Consider the following 22,796-nt stretch of genomic DNA (forward strand, 5'->3'; position numbering starts at 1 on the left):
GAGGAGGGGAAATCTGATAGGAGAAGACAGAAAGACATGGAAGAAAGAAAAGGAGGAGGAGCACCAGAGGGAGGCGATGGGCGGGCATGGAAATAAGGTGAGAGAGGGAAATGAGAATGGGGAATGGCAAAGGGTGGAGGAATATTAACGGAAGTTCGAGAAATCGGTGTTCATGCCATCAGGTTGGAGGATACCCAGACAGAAAATAAGGTGTTACTCCTCCAACCTGAGTGTGGCGTCATCGCGACATTAGAGGAGGCCATGGATCGATATGTCGGAATGGGAATGGGAAGTGGAATTAAAATGGGTGGCCACTGGGAGATCCTGATCTTTCTGGCAGACGGAGTGTAAGTGCTCAACGAAACGGTCTCCCAATCTACGTTGGGTCTCACTGATATACAGGAAGCCACAAGAGGGACACCGGATACAGTATGTGACCCCAACAGACTCACGGATGAGGTGTCGCCTCACCTGGAAGGATAGCTTGGGGCCTTGAATGGTAGTGAGGGAGGAAGTGTAGCACTTGTTCGACTTGCAAGGACACGTGCCAGGAAGGAGATTGGTAGGGAGGGACCAATGGACAAGGGAGTCGCATAGTGTAAAGCAGAAAGTTGGGGGGGGGGGGAGGGAAACATATGCTTGGTGGTGGGATCCCGTTAGAGATGGCGGAAGTTATGGAAAACAAGACGATGCAAAGTCCAGGTAGCTGTGAGAGTCAGTGGGTTTATAATGGATAAGCTGTCTCCAGAGATAGATAGTGAGATCAAGAAAAGAGAGAGAGATGTTGGAAATGGAACACTTAAATTTGAGGGAGAGTTGAAGTTGGAGGCAAAGTTGATGAAGTCGTCGAGTTCCACGTGGATGCAGGAAGCAGCACCAATGCAGTTGTCGATGTAGCGTAGAAGTTGAAGAGTAATACCAATGTAGGATTGGAACATAAGCTGTTCCATGTAGCTGACAAAAAGGCAGGCATAGCTGGGACCCATGCAAGTGCCCATGGCTACACCATTTGTTTGAAGGAAGTAGGAGGAACCAAAGGAGAATTTATTGAGCGTGAGGACAAGTTCTGCCAGCAGAGGAAAGTGGTGGTGGAGGGGAACTGGTTGGGTTTGGAGCCCAGATAGAAACAGAGAGCTTTGGAGGCCTTCCTGGTGGGGGATGGAGGTGTTTCTTTGTTTCATGGTTGCCTGTGGAAGGACAAACCTCAGAGTTGTATTCTGCATTTATACTTCCATACTAAATGTACTGTGAATCTTTTGTCACCATATACTACCCTAAGATTCATTTTCTTGCAGGCACTCACAGCAGAACAAAGAAATACAACAAAATAATAAAAACGACACACAAAGACTGACAGGCAGTAATGAATGGCAAAGAAGATAAACAGCAAATACAAAAATAGTAAATAAATAAGCAAATATATGTTTATTGATTAACATTGAAACAAATATTAACATTAAATATTATTTATATAAATATTTATTAATCATTTTTATTTAGTTGATTGATTGATTAATTAATTAACACTGAGAATAAGTGCTGTAATTGTTATATGGTTATATGAGTTGTAGAGTCCATGAAAGTGACTCCATAGATTTTGGAATCCGCTCAGTGTTGAGAGAAGATCATAAGACCATATGACACAGGAGCAGAATTAGGCTATTCAGCCCATTGTGTCCATTCTGCCATTCTATCATGGCTGATTCCAGATTCCATTCAACCCATACACCTGCCCGCTCACCTTATCCCTTGATGCCCTGACCACTCAAGAATAGATCAACTTCCGCTTTAAATATACCGACGGACTTGGCCTCCACATCAGTCTGTGGCAGAGAATTCCACAGATTCACCACCTTTTGGCTAAAAAAAATTCCTCTTTACTTCTGCTCTAAAAGGTCATCCCTCAATTTTGAGGCTCTGCCCTCTGGTTCGGGACACCGCCACCAGAGGAAACATCCTCTCCACATCCACTCCACATCCACTTTATCTAGTCCTTTTAACATTTGGTAGTTTTCAATGAGATCCCTACACATTCTTCTAAATTCCAGTGAATACAAGCCCAAAGCTGCCAGACGCTCCTCATATATTAACCCCTTCATTCCCTGAATCCTCCTCGTGAAGCTCCTCTGGATTCTTTCCATCTTTTCTGAGAGAAGGGGACCGAAACTGTTGACAATACTTGAAGTGCAGCCTGACTAGTGTCTAATAAAGCTTCAGCATTATCGCCTTGTTTTTATATTCTTAAAAGCAAAGTTATCCACCTGAGTTCAGGAACCTGATGGTTGAGTGGTAATAATTAATCTTGACTGATTCATTTCATATTTTATGGCATAAAATTAGGTAATTTAGCTCATCATGTCTGTGCTGTAATCAATTAACTAACCAGCACACCTTTAATATGCAAAGGGAACCAGAAACCCTGAGGAAACACGTAGTGTCACAGGGTGAAAATGCAACCTCCACACAGACAACACCCAAGGTCAGTGTCAAGGGTAAATCTCTGGAACTATAAGGAAGCAGCATTGACCATGTTGCACTAATTTTGTTTAGTGGCTGATACATGAGATGAAGGAGCAGGGAGCTCATTCTCAAAGCGTAGAGACTAAGACGTGGTCAGTGTGTACAATTCACATTACAGGGCAGATAGGCAGCAGAGTCCTCAGCCCAGGCTGATGGCCTGCAATGCTTAGCTGATGCGTCTGTGACCGGATAGCTGTGGATAAAGAACACAGCATCCATTGGTAACATACAAATATTTCAAGATTGTTGGGCACCACGGTAATAAATGCCATCCTTGATGAGAATGGGAATGTGTATAGGTGAGAGGTGATAGCTAAGTGAGGGAGGTTCCTAATGAAAGTCTTTTTATGACTGCATCCTTCCCTTGTACACTGGGGACCTGTGGTGGAGGGTGGTGCGTAGAGCACTGGCCTATAACAAATTTTTTGGATTGTACGCGGATCTTCCAGTAGTCTGTTGCTTCTCTGACATGAAAGCGACCGTGTACCATATGCACATGGAGTATACAAGACTGCAGCCTCTATTCTCAAAAATCTGAGGGGGCTCCTTCTTGATTTCTGAAAGCATTTTAGGCCCACCCTCCAAGTTTGGTCATCCAGTGGTAGGGGGAGGAGAGCAGGAAGGGAAGAGAACATTCTAGCAAACCATCTCCTGGTGATGAAAAGGTGGCTATTTGTAGGTCCTGTTGATGGTCAGTGATGGTTTCTGCTTTTGGCTGACTGCCTGGCATGGTTCAGGGGAGATGTCTGTGCCCAGGTAGCTGTGAAAAAACAACATACAGTATCCCCGGGTAACATAGAAGTATTTTGAGACTGCTGGGCACCGCAGGGGAAAAATGCCATCCTTGATGAGAACACGTTAGGTTAGTCTGTATTAGTCATAAACACGAGAAAGTCTGCAGATGCTGGAATCCAAAGCAACACACACAAAATGCTGGAAGAACTCTGCAGGTCAGGAATAAGTAGTCAACGTTTCGGGCCAAAACCCTTCTCCAGGACTGAGAAGGAAGGGGGAAGATGCCAGAAGTCATATTTCGTCTAGTCTTTGTTTGTAATGTGGTCGTACAGTAGTTTGAATTTATAGTAAATGTATTTTTGTCAAAGCAAAAGAGAGGGCACAGGGAGCCTCTGCAAGCACATTACCAGCTCTGGGATGCTTAATGGAGTTATTTCTTTAGGAACAAAGGCAGAGAATAAACTGAGCAATATAAAATTCTGAGAGGCAAGACCGGTAAACAAGATAGAAAGGAGCTCTTTCCCTTAATAGAAAATTTCAATAATGTGAGAAGAGCGAGGCAAGAAGATTAGGATTGAAGAAATATTAATTCACCCAGAGGGCAGCTGGGATCTGGCACTCAGTCTGAAGCTCTCAGCACATTAAAGAATACCTGGATGAATGCTTACTGTGTTGTGATTTACAAGGCCATTGACCAAGAGCTGGGGAGTACACTAAGCCTGCACAGTTCCTTTATTGACCTGAGGCTGACTGTCCTCGTTCTCTATCTGTGCTGTAAATATCTCAGATTTACTTTCAAACAGTACTGTAGAATTTCCCCACTTGGCTTCTCAGGCCACAGCCAACTGAACTCTTAGCCTTTGCCACTGCATTGAGCATATTAGAACAATTCAAGTGGAGCAGTCAAAGAAATGCTCTGGGAATTTGAATTCCTGCTTCCCCTACCTCTGCAGCCCAGATGTTAAAGTACATCAGATCACTGTATGAATACTGAACACATATTGTTGGAAATTTCTCCCATTCTGTTTTGCGTGGGGAGATTTATGAGCTGGGGATTGATTGAGCCTGTACATTTGATAGCACAGAGATTGATACAGCACAGAAACATGCCCTTCAGCCCATCGAATCCATGGAATAGCATAGCAGGTAGCACAATGCTTTAGAGCACCAGCTACATGTCTGCCTGTGGCTTCACCTACTACAGGATGAGGCAAAACTCGGTCTGCAGGAGCAACGCGTCATATTCTGATTGAGGTTAGAGATGGAATTGAATGCACATCACTTTTTATGCAGACCTTGGAAGGGAAAATAAAACCGCATCTATGCCAACCCCTGCTGCATCCAGTGACCGTGTGATCTCTGCCTCGGAAGCCAAAGTCAAAGCATCCGTTAGGAGGATGAACCCTCGTAAGGCATCAGGCCCCGATGGTCTACCCAGTAGGGCTCTGAAAACCTGTGGCGACCAACTGCAGGAGTGATCAAGATCAACCTCAATCTCTCAGCGCTGGAGTCAGAGGTTCCCACCTGCTTCGAAATGGTGATAATCGTACCAGTGCTCAAGAGGAGCAGGATGGACTGCCTCAGTGACTCTCATCCAGCGGCTCTCACATCTACTGCGATGAAGTGCTTTAGGAGGTTGATCATGGCTAGAATCAACTCCTGCCTAAGCACGGACCTGGACCCATTAAAACTCAGCTATCGTCTCATAATAGGTCACAGTGGATGCAATCTCATTAGCTCTTCACTTGGCTTTGGATCACCTGGAGAATAGTAATGCCTATATCAGACTGCTGTTTATTGATTACAATGCAGCTTTTACACAATCACACCCTCAGTTCTAATCAACAAGCTCTGAAACCAGGGCCCCTGTACCTCCCTCTGCATCACTGTCTGGTATGGAGGGGCCACTGCACAGGATCAAGTCCATTATTTAGGACATTCATCACCCTGGACATGCTGTCTTCTCATTGCTATCATCAAGAAGGATCTATAGGAAGTGAAGAATCAAACTCAATATTTCAGGAACAGCTTTTTCACCTCCGCCAACAGATTTATATTTTTCACTATATTTCCCTTCCCTTTTTGCATTATATATGTAAATATAATATTTCTTATTGTAATTTACAGTTTTTTTTATTATTGTATATTGCAAAGTACTGCTGCAAAATAACAAATTTCATAACATATGCTAGCAATCCAGATCCTGATATTCTGTCTGGGTAGCCTCCAACCTGGCATGAACTTCGATTTCTCTAACTTTCAGTAGCTTGTCCTGCTTCACTCCTTCCTTTTTCCTGTCTCCAGACTGGGTCCCCTCTGACCCTTTCTCTTCTCCGTACCTGCCCATTACCTCTGTCTGGTTCCTTACCTCCTTCCCCTTCTCTCATGGTTTACGATCCTCTCCTATTTTATTCCTTCTTCATCTGCCCTTTACTTTTTCCGCCTATCCCCTCCCAGCTTCTTACTTCATCCCGTCATTCCCATCCCCCACCCACGCACCTTCCCCTTCATCTGGTCTCACCTATCACCTGCCAGCTTGTCACCTTTCCTCCCCAGCCTTCTTATTCCGGTATCTGCCCACTACCTGTCCCAGTCCTGATAAAGGGTCTCTGTCTGAAACGCCCACTGTTTATTCCCTTTGATAGGGGCTGCCTATCTTGCTGAGTTTCACCAGTATCTTGTGTGTTGTGCGTGTGTCTGTTGCTCAAGATTCACAACATCTGCAGAATTCCTGTGTTTATGCATGGATGGCATGCAAACAAGATATTTTCACTGTATCTTGGTAATAAATCAATACCAACTTGTAAATGTAGGACCACAAGCTGTTTTCATTTACTGAAAGAATAGTTGATCTTTGCTATATACTCCAGGTGCAATGAAATTCATTGTTCACATGGAAGCTCACAGAGCAAACATTATAAATGTTATTTTCAGGTCTTCCTATTGCAACTGAGAAAGTCAGAAACAATGTTTGTCTCATCGGCTCATCCCACAGATTTTCAGCAAGCCTTAACCCTGCAAAACATTGGTAGAGTCTGTTTCCTTGAGCTTCGTTTGAAGCTAGTTTCAAAGGGAAAGGATGAAGGCTTGATTAATAACTCTTCTGACAGGGTAACAGATCAAGAACAAAGTGAAAGAGAATCATGTGGGACAGCAGGGAAGTGAACATATTAACAGCCATGTTTGATGAAGAGATTTTAGCAAAGCTAAGAGGTTCAGTTTAGTTCAGAGATAGAATTAGAAGACCTTTTGTGAAGTCAAGTGAGATGACTTGCTGATGTAGAGAAAACCTTGCATCCTTAAACAGATGTGTGCAAAGAATGAAAAAAAAGAATCTAATAAGTATGTATGTTCTATTTGTTCAGGGATGGGTGGCAGGGTGGAGATACGTCTATACTAAAGGGGGTATAAGACACTCCTTCCCTCTGCTAGCCTGCAGGACACCCTTGGACAAGGTGTAGCACCTGTTTAGCCCCCCGATCAGGGTCACGTGAAGCCATGGGATCAGGTGGCGGATGGTCGTATGAGTTGCTGGTGCATATCACAAGTCCGGGTTATGCAACCACTGACCACCACAGAGTAGTATTGATAATGGCTGGGGTCACCCGTCTTGTGAAGAGAATTAGGGTGAAATTGCCGGACTGGGACTGAGAATAGGAAATAGGTGGGAGAATGAGATTGATGTGTTTGCTCAGAGAGCTAGCAGAGACTCAGTGGGATGAAAGGCTTCCTATGTCATAAGAGAATAAATAGATACTCACCCAAAGCTTTGCTTCCTCATATTCTTACTTGGTTTGTGCATAGAGATATTAAAGATGGAGTATTCGAACCATAAAACACACAAAGTGCTGGATGAACTCAGCAGCTCCAGCTCGGCAGAATCTCTTGTGTTTATTCAATCCATAAATATCATTTCCTTTGTACGAAGTGGTGGTACAGAACGTGGCGCATAAAAGCATGACGTTCTTATCGGTGTGATGGTATACTGTATGTACTGACATAGTGAAAATCTTTTGTGTGTGCGCCATCCAGACAGATTTTGTCATCCATAAGTACATGGAAGTGATAGAAAGATAAAAGAATGTCGAATATAGTGATACAATTACAGAGAAGGGCCTGTCCCTTGTCTACAGTGCATGTAGACAAGGGACAGGCCATGAGAGATCAGAGTAAATCTTTTAGTATGAATCCATTCAGGAGTCTGATAATACTGGGATATAAGCTAGGGTGTATATATATTTATTTATAGCTAGGGTGCCTTAGGCTTTTGCACAATGCTGTAGTAATTTTATACATTATACTGTACTGGTACTGCAAATAAAAGCAAATTTCATGACATGTAGGTGATGAAAAACCTGATTCTGATATAAGACCATAAGACCATAAGATACCGGAGCAGAAGTAGACCATTCAGCCCATCGAGTCTGCTCTGCCATTCAATCATGGGCTGATCCAATTCTTCCAGTCATCCCCAGTCCCCTGTTTTCATCCCATACTCTTTGATGCCCTGGCTAATCAAGACCCTAGCTATCTCTGCCTTAAATACACCCAATGACTTGGCCTCCACAGCCGCTCATGGCAACAAATTCCACAGATTTACCACCCTCTGACTAAAGTAATTTCTCTGCATCTCAGTTCTAACAGGACGTCCTTCAAACCTGAAGTTGTGCCCTCTTGTCCTGGAATCCCTGACCATGGGAAATAACTTTGCCATATCTAATCTGTTCAGTCCTTTTAACATTCGGAATGTTTCTATGAGATCCCCCCCTCATTCTCCTGAACTCCAGGGAATATGGCCCAAGAGCTGCCAGACGTTCTTCATATGGTAACCCTTTCATTCCTGGAATCATTCTCGTGAATCTTCTCTGAACCCTCTCCAATGTCAGTATATTCTTTCTAAATTAAGGAGCCCAAAACTGCACACAATACTCCAACTGTGGTCTCATGAGTGCCCTATAGAGCCTTAACATCACATCCCGGCTTTTATATTTTCTAACTCCAGAAATGAATGCCAAAATTGCATTGGCCTTCTTCACAAATGACTCAACCTGAAGGTTAACCTTTAGGACCTCTTCCACAAGGACTCCCAAGTCCCTTTGCATCTCTGCATTTTGAATTCTCCCCCCATCTAAATAATAGTCTGCCCGTTTATTTCTTCCACCAAAGTGCATGACCATACACTTTCCAACATTGTAGTTCATTTGCCACTTCTTCGCCCATTCCCCTAAACTATCTATGTCTCTCTGCAGTCTCTCTGTTTCCTCAACACTAGCCATTCCCCCACCTATCTTTGTATCATCGGCAGACTTAGCCACAAATCCATTAATACTGTTGTCCAAATCATTGACATACATTGTAAAAAGCAGCAGTCCCAACACCGACCCCTGTGGAACTCTACTGGTAACCAGCAGCCAGCCAGAATAGGATCCCTTTATTCCCACTCTCTGTTTTCTGACAACCGGCCAATGCTCCACCCATGCTAGTAACTTCCCTGTAATTCCATGGACTCTTATCTTGCTAAGCAGCCTCATGTGTGGCACCTTGTCAAAGGCCTTCTGAAAATCCAAGTACACCATATCTACTGCATCTCCTTTGTCTACCCTGCTTATAATTTCCTCAAAGAATTGCAATAGGTTTGTCAGGCAGGGTTTGTCTTTCAGGAAACTATGCTGGCTTTGGCCTATCCTGTCACGTGCCTCCAGGTACCCCGTAATCTCATCCCTAACAATCGATTCCAATAACTTCCCAACCACTGATCTCAGGCTAACAGGTTTATAAGCACAAAATAATCTGCAGATGCTGGGGTCAAAGCAACACTCACAACACACTGGAGGAACTCAGCAGGTCAGGCAGCATCCTTGGAAAAGATCGGTCGACGTTTCGGACCGGTCTCAGTCCTGACGAAGGGTTCCGGCCCGAAACGTCGACCGATCTTTTCCACGGATGCTGCCGACCTGCTGAGTTCCTCCAGCGTGTTGTGAGTGTAACAAGTCTATAATTTCCTTAATGCTGCCTTCCACTCTTCTTAAATAGCAGAGTAACATTTGCAATTTTCCAGTCATCCGGTACAATGCCAGTATCTATCGATTCTTGAAAGATCATCGTTAATGCCACTGCAATCTCTCCAGCTACTTCCATCTGAACCCAAGGGTGCATTCCACCAGGTCCAGGAGATTTATCTACCCTCAGACCGTTAAGCTTCCTGAGCACCTTCTCAGTCGAAATTTTCACTGCACATTCTTCACTTCCCTGACGCTCTTGAATGTCCAGTATACCGTAATCATGGTATGGGTCTCTATTGTGGACTGAGAGTGGGAAGGGGGCAGGGGAAGAGAGAAGGGAGGGAACGGGAAGCACTAGAGGGATATTCTATAATGATCAATAACCCAATTGTTTGGAATTAAGTGACCTCGCCTGGTATCTCAGGCCCGGGTATGTCTGCACCCGTGCCACCCCCTCCCCCTGTTCTCCTCTTCTACCACCTGTTTCACACCCCTCCCGCGGCGCTCCACCTTTGCCATTCCCAACATCCTTTGCTCTCACCAGATTCACAAACTCACTCTCCGCTCCACGTTGACAAGTGCAGTACTGTGCAAAAGAGTTAAGCACCCTACCTATATATATATATATGTGTGCCTAAGACTTTTGCATAGTACTGTAACTTGAAGCTGCACAAATTCTCTGATGATTCAGCAATTTTTGGGTGTATAAAGGGAGGTTGGCAGGATGAATACAAGGCCCTAGTGGAGGATTTTGTCAACTGGTGCAAGCTGAATCATCAGCAGCTCAACATCAGTAAGACAAAGGAGACAGTGACGGACCTTAAGAAGACTAAACCAAGACTGCTCCCTGTTACTATGGTGACTATGGTGAGGATGTGGATAAGGTGAGGACCTACCAGTACCTGAGGGTGCACCTGGATGGCAGACTTGAGTGGAGCACCAACATAGAGTCTGTGTACAAGAAAGGCCAGAGTAGACCTTACTTCCTGAAGAGAATGAGGTCTTTTTAAGTATACAGGCCTCTCCTTCGCATGTTCTACCAGTCTGTTGTCGCCAGTACAACCTTCTATGCAGTGGTGTGCTGGGGCAATGACATCAACGTGGATGATACCAACAAGCTCAATAAACTGATTAGAAAAGCTGGCTCTGTTATAGGAGTCAAACTGGACACCCTGGAGGCTGTGGTAGAACAAAGGACCCTATGGAAAATCCTGGCATTTCTGGACAATTTTTCTCACGCTCTGCATGCTACCTTGGCTGAACAGAGGAGCACATTTAGGAATAGACTAAGACAACTGTACTGCTCCAAAGAGCACTATATGAGGCCATTCTTAACCTCAGCCATAAGGCTGTACAATGAGTCAACCTATAGCTAGGGAAGTGTTGACCCTTTCCTGTTAGACTGTTTGAAGTAATTTTTTAAAATTTCTTCTTACTTCTCTGCTAATATTTATATATCTGTGCATTTGTAATGCTACTGTAACACAATAATTTCTTTTGGGATCAATAAAGTATCTATCTATCAATAAATAGACCTGAATTTATAACATCTCCCCTCTAGAAGGCAGTCTTGTCTGCATAATAGTCAGAATCTCACAAGCTGGAGTGCCAAACATCTTCCCTAGGTGAATGATAACCAAACAGACCAAGTGTTTGCAGTAGATACCCCAAATTAAGTGACTTTAGAAGGAAGCTGAAGGCATGATCAGACTGAATTGTGACAAATTAGTGGTACCAAATAGCCTGTTGCTGCCCGATAGTCTTATGTTCTTGTGGAACCTTAGGATTCATCTGTAAAAGGGCCAGTACATGCACTATCAGCGTGTTGTTATGAGTAGGCAGCAGCAGTAGCAACATTAACAGCTGCATAATTCTCTGCAGGGTGCCCTTGTCATTCACCTGTTTCCTGATAGACACGATCTTTGACGTAGACTAGAAGCTTCTCCCAGAGTGTGATTTATCTTCAGCCCAGAAGATCTGCTGGAGTTTGGTGGCAGAATCACTGAAAATTAATGTGTCGCCGGCACAACATGATGGGCTGAATATTATCCTTCCATTCCATAATTATTTCTTGATTCCATGCACAGTGGTGGGAACGTTAAGACCCAGAATTATCAATAAACCTAGACCCATTTCTCCCAGTAATATATATAGGTATAGCAGATGCTTTATAGTCATAGTCATACTTTATTGATCCCCGGGGAAATTGGTTTTCATTACAGTTGCACCATAAATAATAAATAGTAATAAAACCATAAATAGTTAAGTAGTAATATGTAAATTATGCCAGGAAATAAGTCCAGGACCAGCCTATTGGCTCAGGGTGTCTGACCCTCCAAGGGAGGAGTTGTAAAGTTTGATGGCCACAGGCAGGAATGACTTCCTATGACGCTCTGTGTTGCATCTCGGTGGAATGAGTCTCTGGCTGAATGTACTCCTGTACCCAACCAGTACATTATGTAGTGGATGGGAGACATTATCCAAGATGGCATGCAACTTGGACAGCATCCTCTTTTCGGACACCACCGTCAGGGAGTCCAGTTCCATCCCCACAACATCACTGGCCTTACGAATGAGTTTGTTGATTCTGTTGGTATCTGCTACCCTCAGCCTGCTGCCCCACCACACAACAGCAAACATGATAGCACTGGCCACCACAGACTCGTAGAACATCCTCAGCATCATCCGGCAGATGTTAAAGGACCTCAGTCTCCTCAGGAAATAGAGACGGCTTTGACCCTTCTTGTAGACAGCCTCAGTGTTCTTTGACCAGTCCAATTTATTGTTAATTCGTATCCCCAGGTATTTGTAATCCTCCACCATGTCCACACTGACCCAAGGTCATTTTATTCAATGTTGGCAAACAGAGCAGCCTACTGTATATGCGCCCGCTGATAAAGGAAAGGTGAATGATCAGGTGACAGATTCATCTAAATGTAGAGGAATGGGATCCTAAACACTTCCTTAAACAAGAAGACGGACTGGGATTCAACTTACAATCTTCACCACTGCACTGTAGCTCTGATCAATATCATTAGGTCTGCCAGCACTGTATACTTAGCTTCAACCAATGAGTCAAGTGTACCAGACTGACGTGCTAAAGACACTTCAGGATTCACCAATGAAATTCAAAATTTTTAATCATCTTTATTCTTTGCAGGATTATCGCCTGAACATTTTCCTGCGTCAGCAGTGGAACGACCCTCGGCTGGCTTACAGCGAGTACCCTGACGACTCTCTAGACTTGGACCCATCCATGCTGGATTCAATTTGGAAACCAGATTTATTCTTTGCCAATGAGAAAGGAGCCAACTTCCATGAGGTGACAACAGACAACAAGTTATTGAGAATTTTTAAAAATGGCATTGTCCTTTATTCAATAAGGTAGGTACATCAGATCACTGAATGACATGAGTGAATGGGTTACAAAATGTTCATCAATCTGCCATCTCTACCATATTTTCTCAGGATTGCCGATTCAATGTCGCTAAGGGCCTACTAAATACATATTGATGTTAAACCTCTGCTATGCCAAAACAATCTTTAAAAAGGTGATTATGTACAAATGTAGGTTTATGTAATATTATTGATGGTATTCGACTGTCAAAAGTAAATTTATGTTTGGGTGAAAACTCACAAACACATTACGTGCACTTTCCCACAAACCTCAGCATCTCCAGGGTAACATGCACAAAATGCCATAGAAATTCAGCAGGTCAGACAACATCTATGGCTCAACCAACATCTCCAGTCTGGTTCCCATTCAGAATGCTAACACGCAAACTGAAATATGAGTACTATTTGTGCAGAGAGTCATATGAAATAAGAGCAGGGGTAAATCACTCAGTCACTCTAGCTGCTCTGCCCTTTTATAAATTCATGGCTGATCGTATTGTTGCAACTCCACATTCCTATCTGTGCTAGTAACCTGTCATGCCCTTGCTTAACTAGAATACATCTAGGTCTGCTGGAATCTTGAACAAGGAAATGAACTGTTGTTTGGTATAAGAAATATTTTTTATCATTGTACTAAACCTGATTCTGATTCTGAAAAAGCGGCAAAATGCAGCTAACACCAAGAAGAGTTTGCAATGGAAAGTTCAAAGCAGGGAAAGGAAGTAGTTAGAGCATGATAGCAAGGTATTCAGAACTGTACGGTCAGTTCCCTGGGCTCGATTCCCATGCGATAATGCATTAGTGGTTCAGACTGAAAAGTATGAGCTCCCTGCTCTGCACATGTCAACGATGTGGAGCACGTCTATCTGACAACCATCTGATAACCTTGAAAGCTCGACCAGGCACATTTAAATGTGACTGACAGGTTACAGAATTCAGCTCTCTTCTCAGAAATCACAAGATCAACCAGCTGAGATGTGATCCTTGTCCTCTCACGTTACTTTTAGAACAGGGAGAAGCGTTTGCATTATTGAGCTACGGGACGTATTCTGTAAATTCCCACAGACTATGAGCAAAGGCTAAGGACTCCACAGATCTATCCCTGCTCACTTTAAAATAGGCAATTCCTTTCAAATTACAATGCATTTTGTGAACAGAATTGGTAAATTCCATTCATTGTTCTAAATGAAGAAGAGCCCCAAATGAGTCCTGGTGAAGGGTCTCGGCCCGAAGCATCGACTGTTTATTCCCATCCATAGATGCTGCCTGACCTGCCCAGTTCTTCCAGCGCTTTGTGTATTGCTCTAAATGGTTTGATAAATTAATGAAGTAGGGCTATGGAGGAATATAAATAAGAGGACTAGGTTATCAAGTAATAAAGAGAGTGTGGAAATAAGGGTCCTTTGCCCTTCCAGGTTTCTCAGCCATTAATCATGCCTTTATGTTAATTAATTCCACTTTTTCCCCATATTCCCTTCAATTCCTCCATAATGTTCCATTCAGCTACACATCAGGGGCAATCTGCAGCAGCCAATTAACTACCAACTCACGTTTTTGGGATGTGGGAAGAAACTGGAGCACCGAACAGTGGTCCAACCTAGGGTCCAGGCATCCCTTGCCTAATGGTATTGGTCCACGGCATAAAAATGTCTGGGAACACCTGACCTGGAAGAAATGCTTACGGACATGGGGAGAAGGTGCAGACTCCATGGTGAAGGCAGCCAAGGTCAGGATTGAACCCAGATCTCTACTCCTGTGAGGCAGTGGTTTTGCCAGCTGTTCCACTATGTCAGTCTGCACACCACTGTGCTGCTCTGTCCTGTAACTGGATGCAATGCAAGCTGAGGAACAGAGTGATACTCTCCTTTTCCTACATTGCCCTTTTTCCCAGTCTGTTGAACAATGGTGGGGAGTTTTGGTGCTTTCCCAGCTCAGCCTATAGTGCAGAACATCCCATCCATTAGATATCAAAAAGGTTTCTATGGTGACAGATGGCATCAGAGGGCACACGTTCCTAGCCACAGAGAAACCAAGTGCCAACATGCACTTTCACATTCTGCTTCATTTGCAGACTCAGTCAGTCAGTGAGTAGGTGCTGTACCGAATCTGGGGTTCGTGGCTATGCACCTTCATCTTCTTCGATCTTGCGACAGCACCGAGTACAGCCTCTCCTCCAGTTTGTTCTCGCTCGCCGCCTTGGCACCGCCAACCCCTGCCCCCGCCGAACTCGAGCCCGACTATTTGCAGACTAAACTCTTCCAAATTTACAAAGGCTGGGAAGAGACTGGAATTACAGTTTTATACCGCAAGGTTGAGGGTCACTCATGTTTTGCCAGTAGCTGGCTGGCCAATCCTGGCAGCTGACTTCTGAGATACCCGTGCTGAGCAACATGGCTCTTGAAGAAGAACTAAATAGACCAAAAAGGGCACTGACAAGTCAATCCAGTGTATTTAGCTGTGTGTAAATAAGTAATCATTCTTAACAATCAAAGCACAGGCAGGAGTAAAAATCCATCGTCATCTTCCTGCCCAAACCGGCAGCATAGCAACTTAAACACAAGGGATTCTACAGATAACACACATCAAAGTTGCTGGTGAACGCAGCAGGCCAAGCAGCATCTATAGGAAGAGGCGCAGTCGACGTTTCAGGCCGAGACCCTTCGTCAGGACTAACTGAAGGAAGAGTGAGTAAGGGATTTGAAAGCTGGAGGGGGAGGGGGAGATGCAAAATGATAGGAGAAGACAGGAGGGGGAGGGATAGAGCCGAGAGCTGGACAGGTGATAGGCAAAAGGGGATACGAGAGGATCATGGGACAGGAGGTCCGGGAAGAAAGACGGGGGGGGGGGGTGGGGGGGTGACCCAGAGGATGGGCAAGAGGTATATTCAGAGGTTCTACAGATGTTGGAAATCCAGAGTAACACACACAAAATACTGAAGGAACCCAGCAAGTTAGGTAGCATCTATGAAAAGGAAAAAGATTCATGACTGATGAAGGGTCTCAGCCCAAAATGTCAACTCTTTATTCCTTTCCATATATGCTGCCTGACCTGCTGAGTTCCTCCAGCATTTTCTGTGCGTTAATATAGAACCTTACTGTTGTCTGAATTATAAGCTTCAATTGGACAGCTCAGTCACAAGGAATTATTCCTTACAAGGACACAGCTGCAGAGGAATATCCCAAGGGTGTTTCTATCAATAGTTCTCATTCCTGAGCCACGGAGGCTGCTCTGAAAGAATTTTTTTAGGTGCAAGGGCACTAGCTGACAAATTTCAAAAGCTTAATATATACTTTATTTACTAAGATATTGTGAACTGTATCGCGTATTCTTTTTGTTTAAAGGTCTGTACAACTTCACTGTTGATTAATTGAATTGTGAATGATGGGTGATTGGTCAAGTAGTTGTCAGGTTGACTTCATAGATTTTATTTTTTGTAGATTTAATTAAGTTCCATGTAATTTGCTCTTTACTGTGTTATCCAAATGCAAGGTTATTTTTCAGCCACTTCTGTTGTTTCCTGCAGACCCAAGCAGCACTGTCATAGATATCAGCCTTTCCATGAGCTGTTCCCCAAAGAACGTTCCAAATAGTCCTTACACATCCCTCCAACCAAAGTCCAAAAGCCTTCTTCTTTGATAACAGGTCTGGTATACGATGTTCATACAGTGCTGTAAAAGGAGTTTCCTCCAGATCAAAGCTCTGATGTAATAGGACCAAAAGACTATTATACATGGGAGCAAAATTAGGCTATTTGGACCATTTGCCAATCCATCGTGACTGATGTATTATCTCTCTCAATCCCAATTGCCTGGCTTCTCCCTATAACCTTTGATGATCTTATTAATCCAGAACCTCTACTTTAAATCTTCCCTCCACAGCCAGCTGTGGCAGTGAACTCCACCGAATCTGGCTGAGGAAATTCCTCCTCATCTCTGTTCTAAAAGGATGTTCTTCGATTCTGAGTTTGTGGCTCTGATCCTAAATTCTCCCACTATTTGAAACATCTTCTCCACATCCCCTCTATATAGGCCTTTCCATATTTGATAGATCAACCTGATATGTTTTAAGGAACAGAAGGGATCCTGGCTTATCACAAACTGACTCCTCATTAGGTTTCCCACTACACAGGCATCCCAGACTATAATACCAGCTAAACTTCAAAATTCACATCTATTATCTGACCATGTCTTAAGATATGACAAATGCTAGTTGGTGAGACTGTGTTCACTACTCTGTACTGGTTTTTCCACAGAAAATTCCTAATAGCGGTTTCTATCAGGTCTCTCTTGTTAACTAATCAGTACAGACTATTGGAAACTCTGCCATCTTCTATTATAATGTGGTACCTCCAAAATGTTCATCTACCATTCTGAGTATATATTGAGCATATATTGCCAACTGCCGACGGGACATCAACCGTCTCAACTTCACCGCACCTTGTCCCCATTCCAAACTCACTCCTTCGGAACGCTCTGCTCTCCACTCCCTCCGCACTAATCCTAACCTTATTATTAAACCCGCTGATAAGGGGGGTGCTGTTGTAGTCTGGCGTACTGACCTCTACCTTGCCGAGGCACAGCGACAACTCGCGGATACCTCCTCTTATTTACCCCTCGATCGTGACCCCACTAAGGAGCACCAGGCCATTGTCTCCCACACTATCACCGACTTTATCCGCTCAGGGGATCTCCCATCCACTGCTACCAACCTTATAGTTCCCACACCCCGCACTTCCCGTTTCTACCTCCTACCCAAGATCCACAAACCTGCCTGTCCTGGCCGACCTATTGTCTCAGCTTGCTCCTGCCCCACCGAACTCGTTTCTGCATACCTCGACACTGTTTTATAACCCCTTGTTCAATCCCTTCCGACCTATGTTCATGACACTTCTCACGCTCTTAAACTTTTCGATGATTTTAAGTTCCCTGGCCCCCACCGCTTTATTTTCACCATGGATGTCCAGTCCTTATATACTTCCATCCCCCATCAGGAAGGTCTCAAAGCTCTACGCTTCTTTTTGGATTCCAGACCTAATCAGTTCCCCTCTACCACCACTCTGCTCCGTCTAGCGGAATTAGTCCTTACTCTTAATAATTTCTCCTTTTGCTCCTCCCATTTCCTCCAAACTAAAGGTGTAGCTATGGGCACCCGTATGGGTCCTAGCTATGCCTGCCTTTTTGTTGGGTTTGTGGAACAATCTATGTTCCGTGCCTATTCTGGTATCTGTCCCCCACTTTTCCTTCGCTACATCGACGACTGCATTGGCGCTGCTTCCTGCACGCATACAGAACTCGTTGACTTTATTAACTTTGCCTCCAACTTTCACCCTGCCCTTAAGTTTACCTGGTCCATTTCCGACACCTCCCTCCCCTTTCTAGATCTTTCTGTCTCTGTCTCTGGAGACAGCTTATCCACTGATGTCTACTATAAGCCTACTGACTCTCACAGCTATCTGGACTATTCCTCTTCTCACCCTGTCTCTTGCAAAAACGCCATCCCCTTCTCGCAATTCCTCCGTCTCCACCACATCTGCTCTCAGGATGAGGCTTTTCATTCTAGGACGAGGGAGATGTCTTCATTTTTTAAAGAAAGGGGCTTCCCTTCCTCCACTATCAACTCTGCTCTTAAACGCATCTCCCCCATTTCACGCACATCTGCTCTCACTCCATCTTCCCACCACCCCACTAGGAATAGGGTTCCCCTGGTCCTCACCTACCACCCCACCAGCCTCCGGGTCCAACATATTATTCTCCGTAACTTCCGCCACCTCCAACGGGATCCCACCACTAAGCACATCTTTCCCTCCCCCCCTCTCTGCATTCTGCAGGGATCGCTCCCTACACAACTCCCTTGTCCATTCGTCCCCCCCATCCCTCCCCACTGATCTCCCTCCTGACACTTATTCGTGTAAGCAGAACAAGTGCTACACATGCCCTTACACTTCCTCCCTTACCACCATTCAGGGCCCCAAACAGTCCTTCCAGGTGAGGCATCACTTCACCTGTGAGTCGACTGGGGTGATATACTGCGTCCGGTGCTCCCGATGTGGCCTTTTATATATTGGTGAGACCCGACGCAGACTGGGAGACCGCTTTGCTGAACATCTATGCTCTGTCCGCCAGAGAAAGCAGGATCTCCCAGTGGCCACACATTTTAATTCCACATCCCATTCCCATTCTGACATGTCTGTCCACGGCCTCCTCTACTGTGGAGATGAAGCCACACTCAGGTTGGAGGAAGAACACCTTATATTCCGTCTAGGTAGCCTCCAACCTGATGGCATGAACATCGACTTCTCTAACTTCCGCTAAGGCCCCACCTCCCCCTCGTACCCCATCTGTTACTCATTTTTATGCACACATTCTTTCTCTTACTCTCCTTTTTCTCCCTCTGTCCCTCTGAATATACCTCTTGCCCATCCTCTGGGTCAACCCCCCCCCCTGTCTTTCTTCCCGGACCTCCTGTCCCATGATCCTCTCGTATCCCCTTTTGCCTATCACCTGTCCAGCTCTCGGCTCTATCCCTCCCCCTCCTGTCTTCTCCTATCATTTTGCATCTCCCCCTCCCCCTCCAGCTTTCAAATCCCTTACTCACTCTTCCTTCAGTTAGTCCTGACGAAGGGTCTCGGCCTGAAACGTCGACTGCGCCTCTTCCTATAGATGCTGCCTGGCCTGCTGCGTTCACCAGCAACTTTGATGTATGTTGCATATATTGAGCATAGTTATTAAGTCATCGAGTCATATACCATAGAAACTGGTTCTTCAGTCAAATGTTTCTTGCCAAACAAGATTTTCATCTTAGCAAGTTCTATTTGCCTAGGCTTGGCCCATATCTTTCAAAACTATCCATGCACCTGTCCAAGAGTCTCTTAAATGTTGTCAATATACTTGTCTCAAAAACTTCATCTGGTAACCCATTCTATATGAACTGAATGGAAAAAGTTGCCACTCAGTTTCCTATTAAATTGGAGCAGCGCAGAAGGATAGAGTTTACAGTTCAAGTGAACCGGGTTCAATTCCCATCGCGGTCTGTAGAGTTTGTGCATTTTCCCTGTGACGACGTGGGCTTCCTCCAAGTGCTCCGACTTCCTCCCGCAGTCCAAAGGTGTACGAGTTGGCAGGTTAATTGGTCAGTGTAAATTTTCCCGTGAATAGGCTATAGTTAAGTCGGGGGATTCAGGCTAGTGCAGCTCAAAGGGCCAGAACAGCCTATTCTACACTGTATCCCAATAAATAAAATAAATAAATAGATAAATCTCCTCCCTCCCTCCCTCACACCCACCCCCCTTCCCCTTTCCCCTGAAGCCTATAGTACTGTGCAAGAGTCTTAAGCACATGTAGATAGCTAGAATGTCTAAAACTTTTGCACTGTACTGTACTTGTCAAAGTGAAGCAGAGAGCGAGTTTGTAAATCTGGCAGGAGCAAAGGATGTTGGGAATGGCGAGGGTGGAGCGCTGTAGGAGGGGTGTCGGTCAGGTCGCAGAGGCGTGCCAGGAGTGGGAGATGGCACAGATGCAGACATACCCAGCCCTGAGGCATCAGGCAAAGTCATTTGTTTTCAAACAATTAGTTTTTTGATCACTACTGAATGTCTCTCTGGAGCCTCCCAATCCCTCCTCACTCCCTTCCCCTTTTCCCATTTATGATCCCCCCTCCCCGAGTCCTTCCTACTCTCAGACCACAATAGAGATCCATATCAGAATTAGGTGTATCATCACTCACATATGTCATGATATCGACAGCAGGTCAATGCAATACATTAAATTACTACAGCACTGTGCAAGTCGTAGCTGCCTGTGGTAACAAATTCCACAACTTCACCACCATCTAGCTAAAGAAATTTCTCCACATCTTATTTTAATTGGACACCTCTCTATCCTGAGGCTGTGCCCACTTGTCCTAGACTCCCCCACCATGGGAAACATCCTTTCCACAACTATTCTGTCTGGGCCTTTCAAAATTCGAAAGGTTTCAATCAAATTCTTCCGCTTCTTTCTAAATTCCAGCAAGTACAGGCTCAGAGCTATCAATCATTGCTCATATGATAAACCTGGCATTCCCCGAATCATCCTGATGAACCTCTGCTGAACTTTCTAACAATGCCAGCACATCTTTCCTAAGATGAGGAGCCCAAAACTAAGGCCTCACCAGTGCCTTATAAAGCCTCAGCATCGCATCCCTGCTCTTGTATTCTGGACCTCTTGAAATGAATGTTAAAATTGCATTTTCCTTCCTCACCATTGACTCAACCTGCAAGTTAAACTTTAGGGTGTTCTGCACAAGAACTCCCAAGTCACTTTGCATCTGAGATTTTTGGATTTTCTCCCCAGTTAGAAAATAGTGGGCACATTTATTTTTTCTACCAAAGTGCATGGCCATACATTTTTCAACATTGTGTTTCATTTACCACTTTCTTGCCCATTCTCCTAATCTGTCTAAGTACTTCTGCAGCCTTCCTGTTTCCTCAACACTACCTGTCCCTCTTCAATCTTCATATTGTCTGCAAACTTGAAATAAAGGCATCCATTCCATCATCTAATCATTGTTAAGAAGAAACAGTCCCAACACTGCCCCCGCGGAACACCACTAGTCTCTGGCAGCTGACCAGAAAAGAATCCTTTCATTTCCACTCCCTGCCTCCTGCCATATTCAGCCAATTCTCTAACCATGCATGAAATGAAACTTTCCTGTAACAACATGGGCTCTTAACTTGATAAGCTGACTCGTGTGTAGCACCTTGTCAAGGGCCTTCTGGAAGTCCAAATATCCAACATCCACTGCATCTCTTTTATCTATCCTATGTGTAATCACCTCAAAGAATTTCAACAGGTTCAACAGGCAAGTTTTTCCTTTAAGGAAACCATGCTGACTTTGTCCTATCTTGTCCTGTGTTACCAAGTATTCTATAACCTTATCCTTAACAATTGACTCCAGCATCTTCCCAACCACTGAGGTTAGGCCAACTGGTCTATAATTTCCTTTCTGCTGCCTTCCTACTTTCTTAAAGAGTGGCAACACGCATAAAAGTTGCTGAAGAACGCAGCAGGCCAGGCAACATCTATAGGAAGAGGTACAGACCACGTTTCGGGCCGAGACCCTTCATCAGGACTAACGGAAAGAAGAGCTAGTAAGAGATTTGAGAGGGGGAGGGGGAGATCCGAAATGATAGGAGAAGACAGGATGATCCCTGTACCTCTTCCTATAGATGCTGCCTGGCCTGCTGCGTTCACCAGCAACTTTTGTGTGTGTTGCTTGAAATTCCAGCATCTGCAGATTTTCTTGTGTTTGCGTTCTTAAAGAGTGGAGTGACATTTGAAAATTTCCAGTCCTCTGGCACCATGCAAGAGTCCAATGATGTTTGAAAGATCGTAACTAATGCCTCCACAATCTCTACCCTAGGGTGGAGTTCATCTGGTCTGGGTGACATATGTATCTTTAGGTCTTTCAGCTTTTTGAGCACCTTCTCCCTTGGCACGCTCCTAGTGTCTTCCACAGTGAGGACTGATGCAAAATACTCATTTAGTTCATCTGCCATCTCCTTGTTCCCTGTTATTACTTCTCCAGTCTCATTTTCTCGGAGTCCTATATCCACTCTCATCTCTCTTTTATTTTCCACACACTTGAAAAATCTTTTACATCCATTTTGATATTGTTTGATGGCTTAATTTCCTATTTCATCTTTTCCCTCCTAATTTTCCTTTTAGTTGCCCTCAGTAGGTTTTTAAAAGCTTCCCAATCCACGATCTTCCCACTAATTTTTGCTGTGTTGAATGCCCTCTCTTTTGCTTTTACATTAGCTTTGGTTTCCCTTGTCAGCCATGGTTGTATTATTTTGCCATTTGAGTATTTCTTCATTTTTGGAAGACATCTATCCTGTACCTTCCTCTTTTTTCCTAGAAACTCACACCATTGTTGCTCTGCTGCCATCCCTGCCAGCAGCTCCTTCCAATTTATTTTGGCCAACTTCTCTCTCATACCACTGTAATTTCCTTCACTACACTGAAATGCTGCTACATCGGTCTTCACTTTCTCCCTATCAAATCTGAAGTTGAACTCGATCACATTGTGATCACTGCTTCTTCCAGGTTCTTTTACTTTAAGCTCCCTAATTGCTTCCAGTTCAATACATAACACCCAATCCAA

The 22,796-nt window shown here is 44.4% G+C and overlaps 1 protein-coding gene across 2 annotated transcripts in view; it reads left to right on the plus strand.

Moving 5' to 3' along the window:
* Positions 1-22,796, plus strand: part of glra3 (glycine receptor, alpha 3) — a 257,459-nt gene that overhangs the window by 131,481 nt on the left and 103,182 nt on the right. For both annotated transcript variants that reach the window (XM_063049478.1, XM_063049479.1), the window contains exon 4: positions 12,418-12,641. In XM_063049478.1, the coding sequence (XP_062905548.1) occupies positions 12,418-12,641 (224 nt within the window). The remainder of the gene's footprint in view (positions 1-12,417; positions 12,642-22,796) is intronic.

This window comes from Mobula hypostoma, chromosome 5, assembly GCF_963921235.1.
Source record: "Mobula hypostoma chromosome 5, sMobHyp1.1, whole genome shotgun sequence".
Lineage (NCBI taxonomy): Eukaryota > Metazoa > Chordata > Chondrichthyes > Myliobatiformes > Myliobatidae > Mobula > Mobula hypostoma.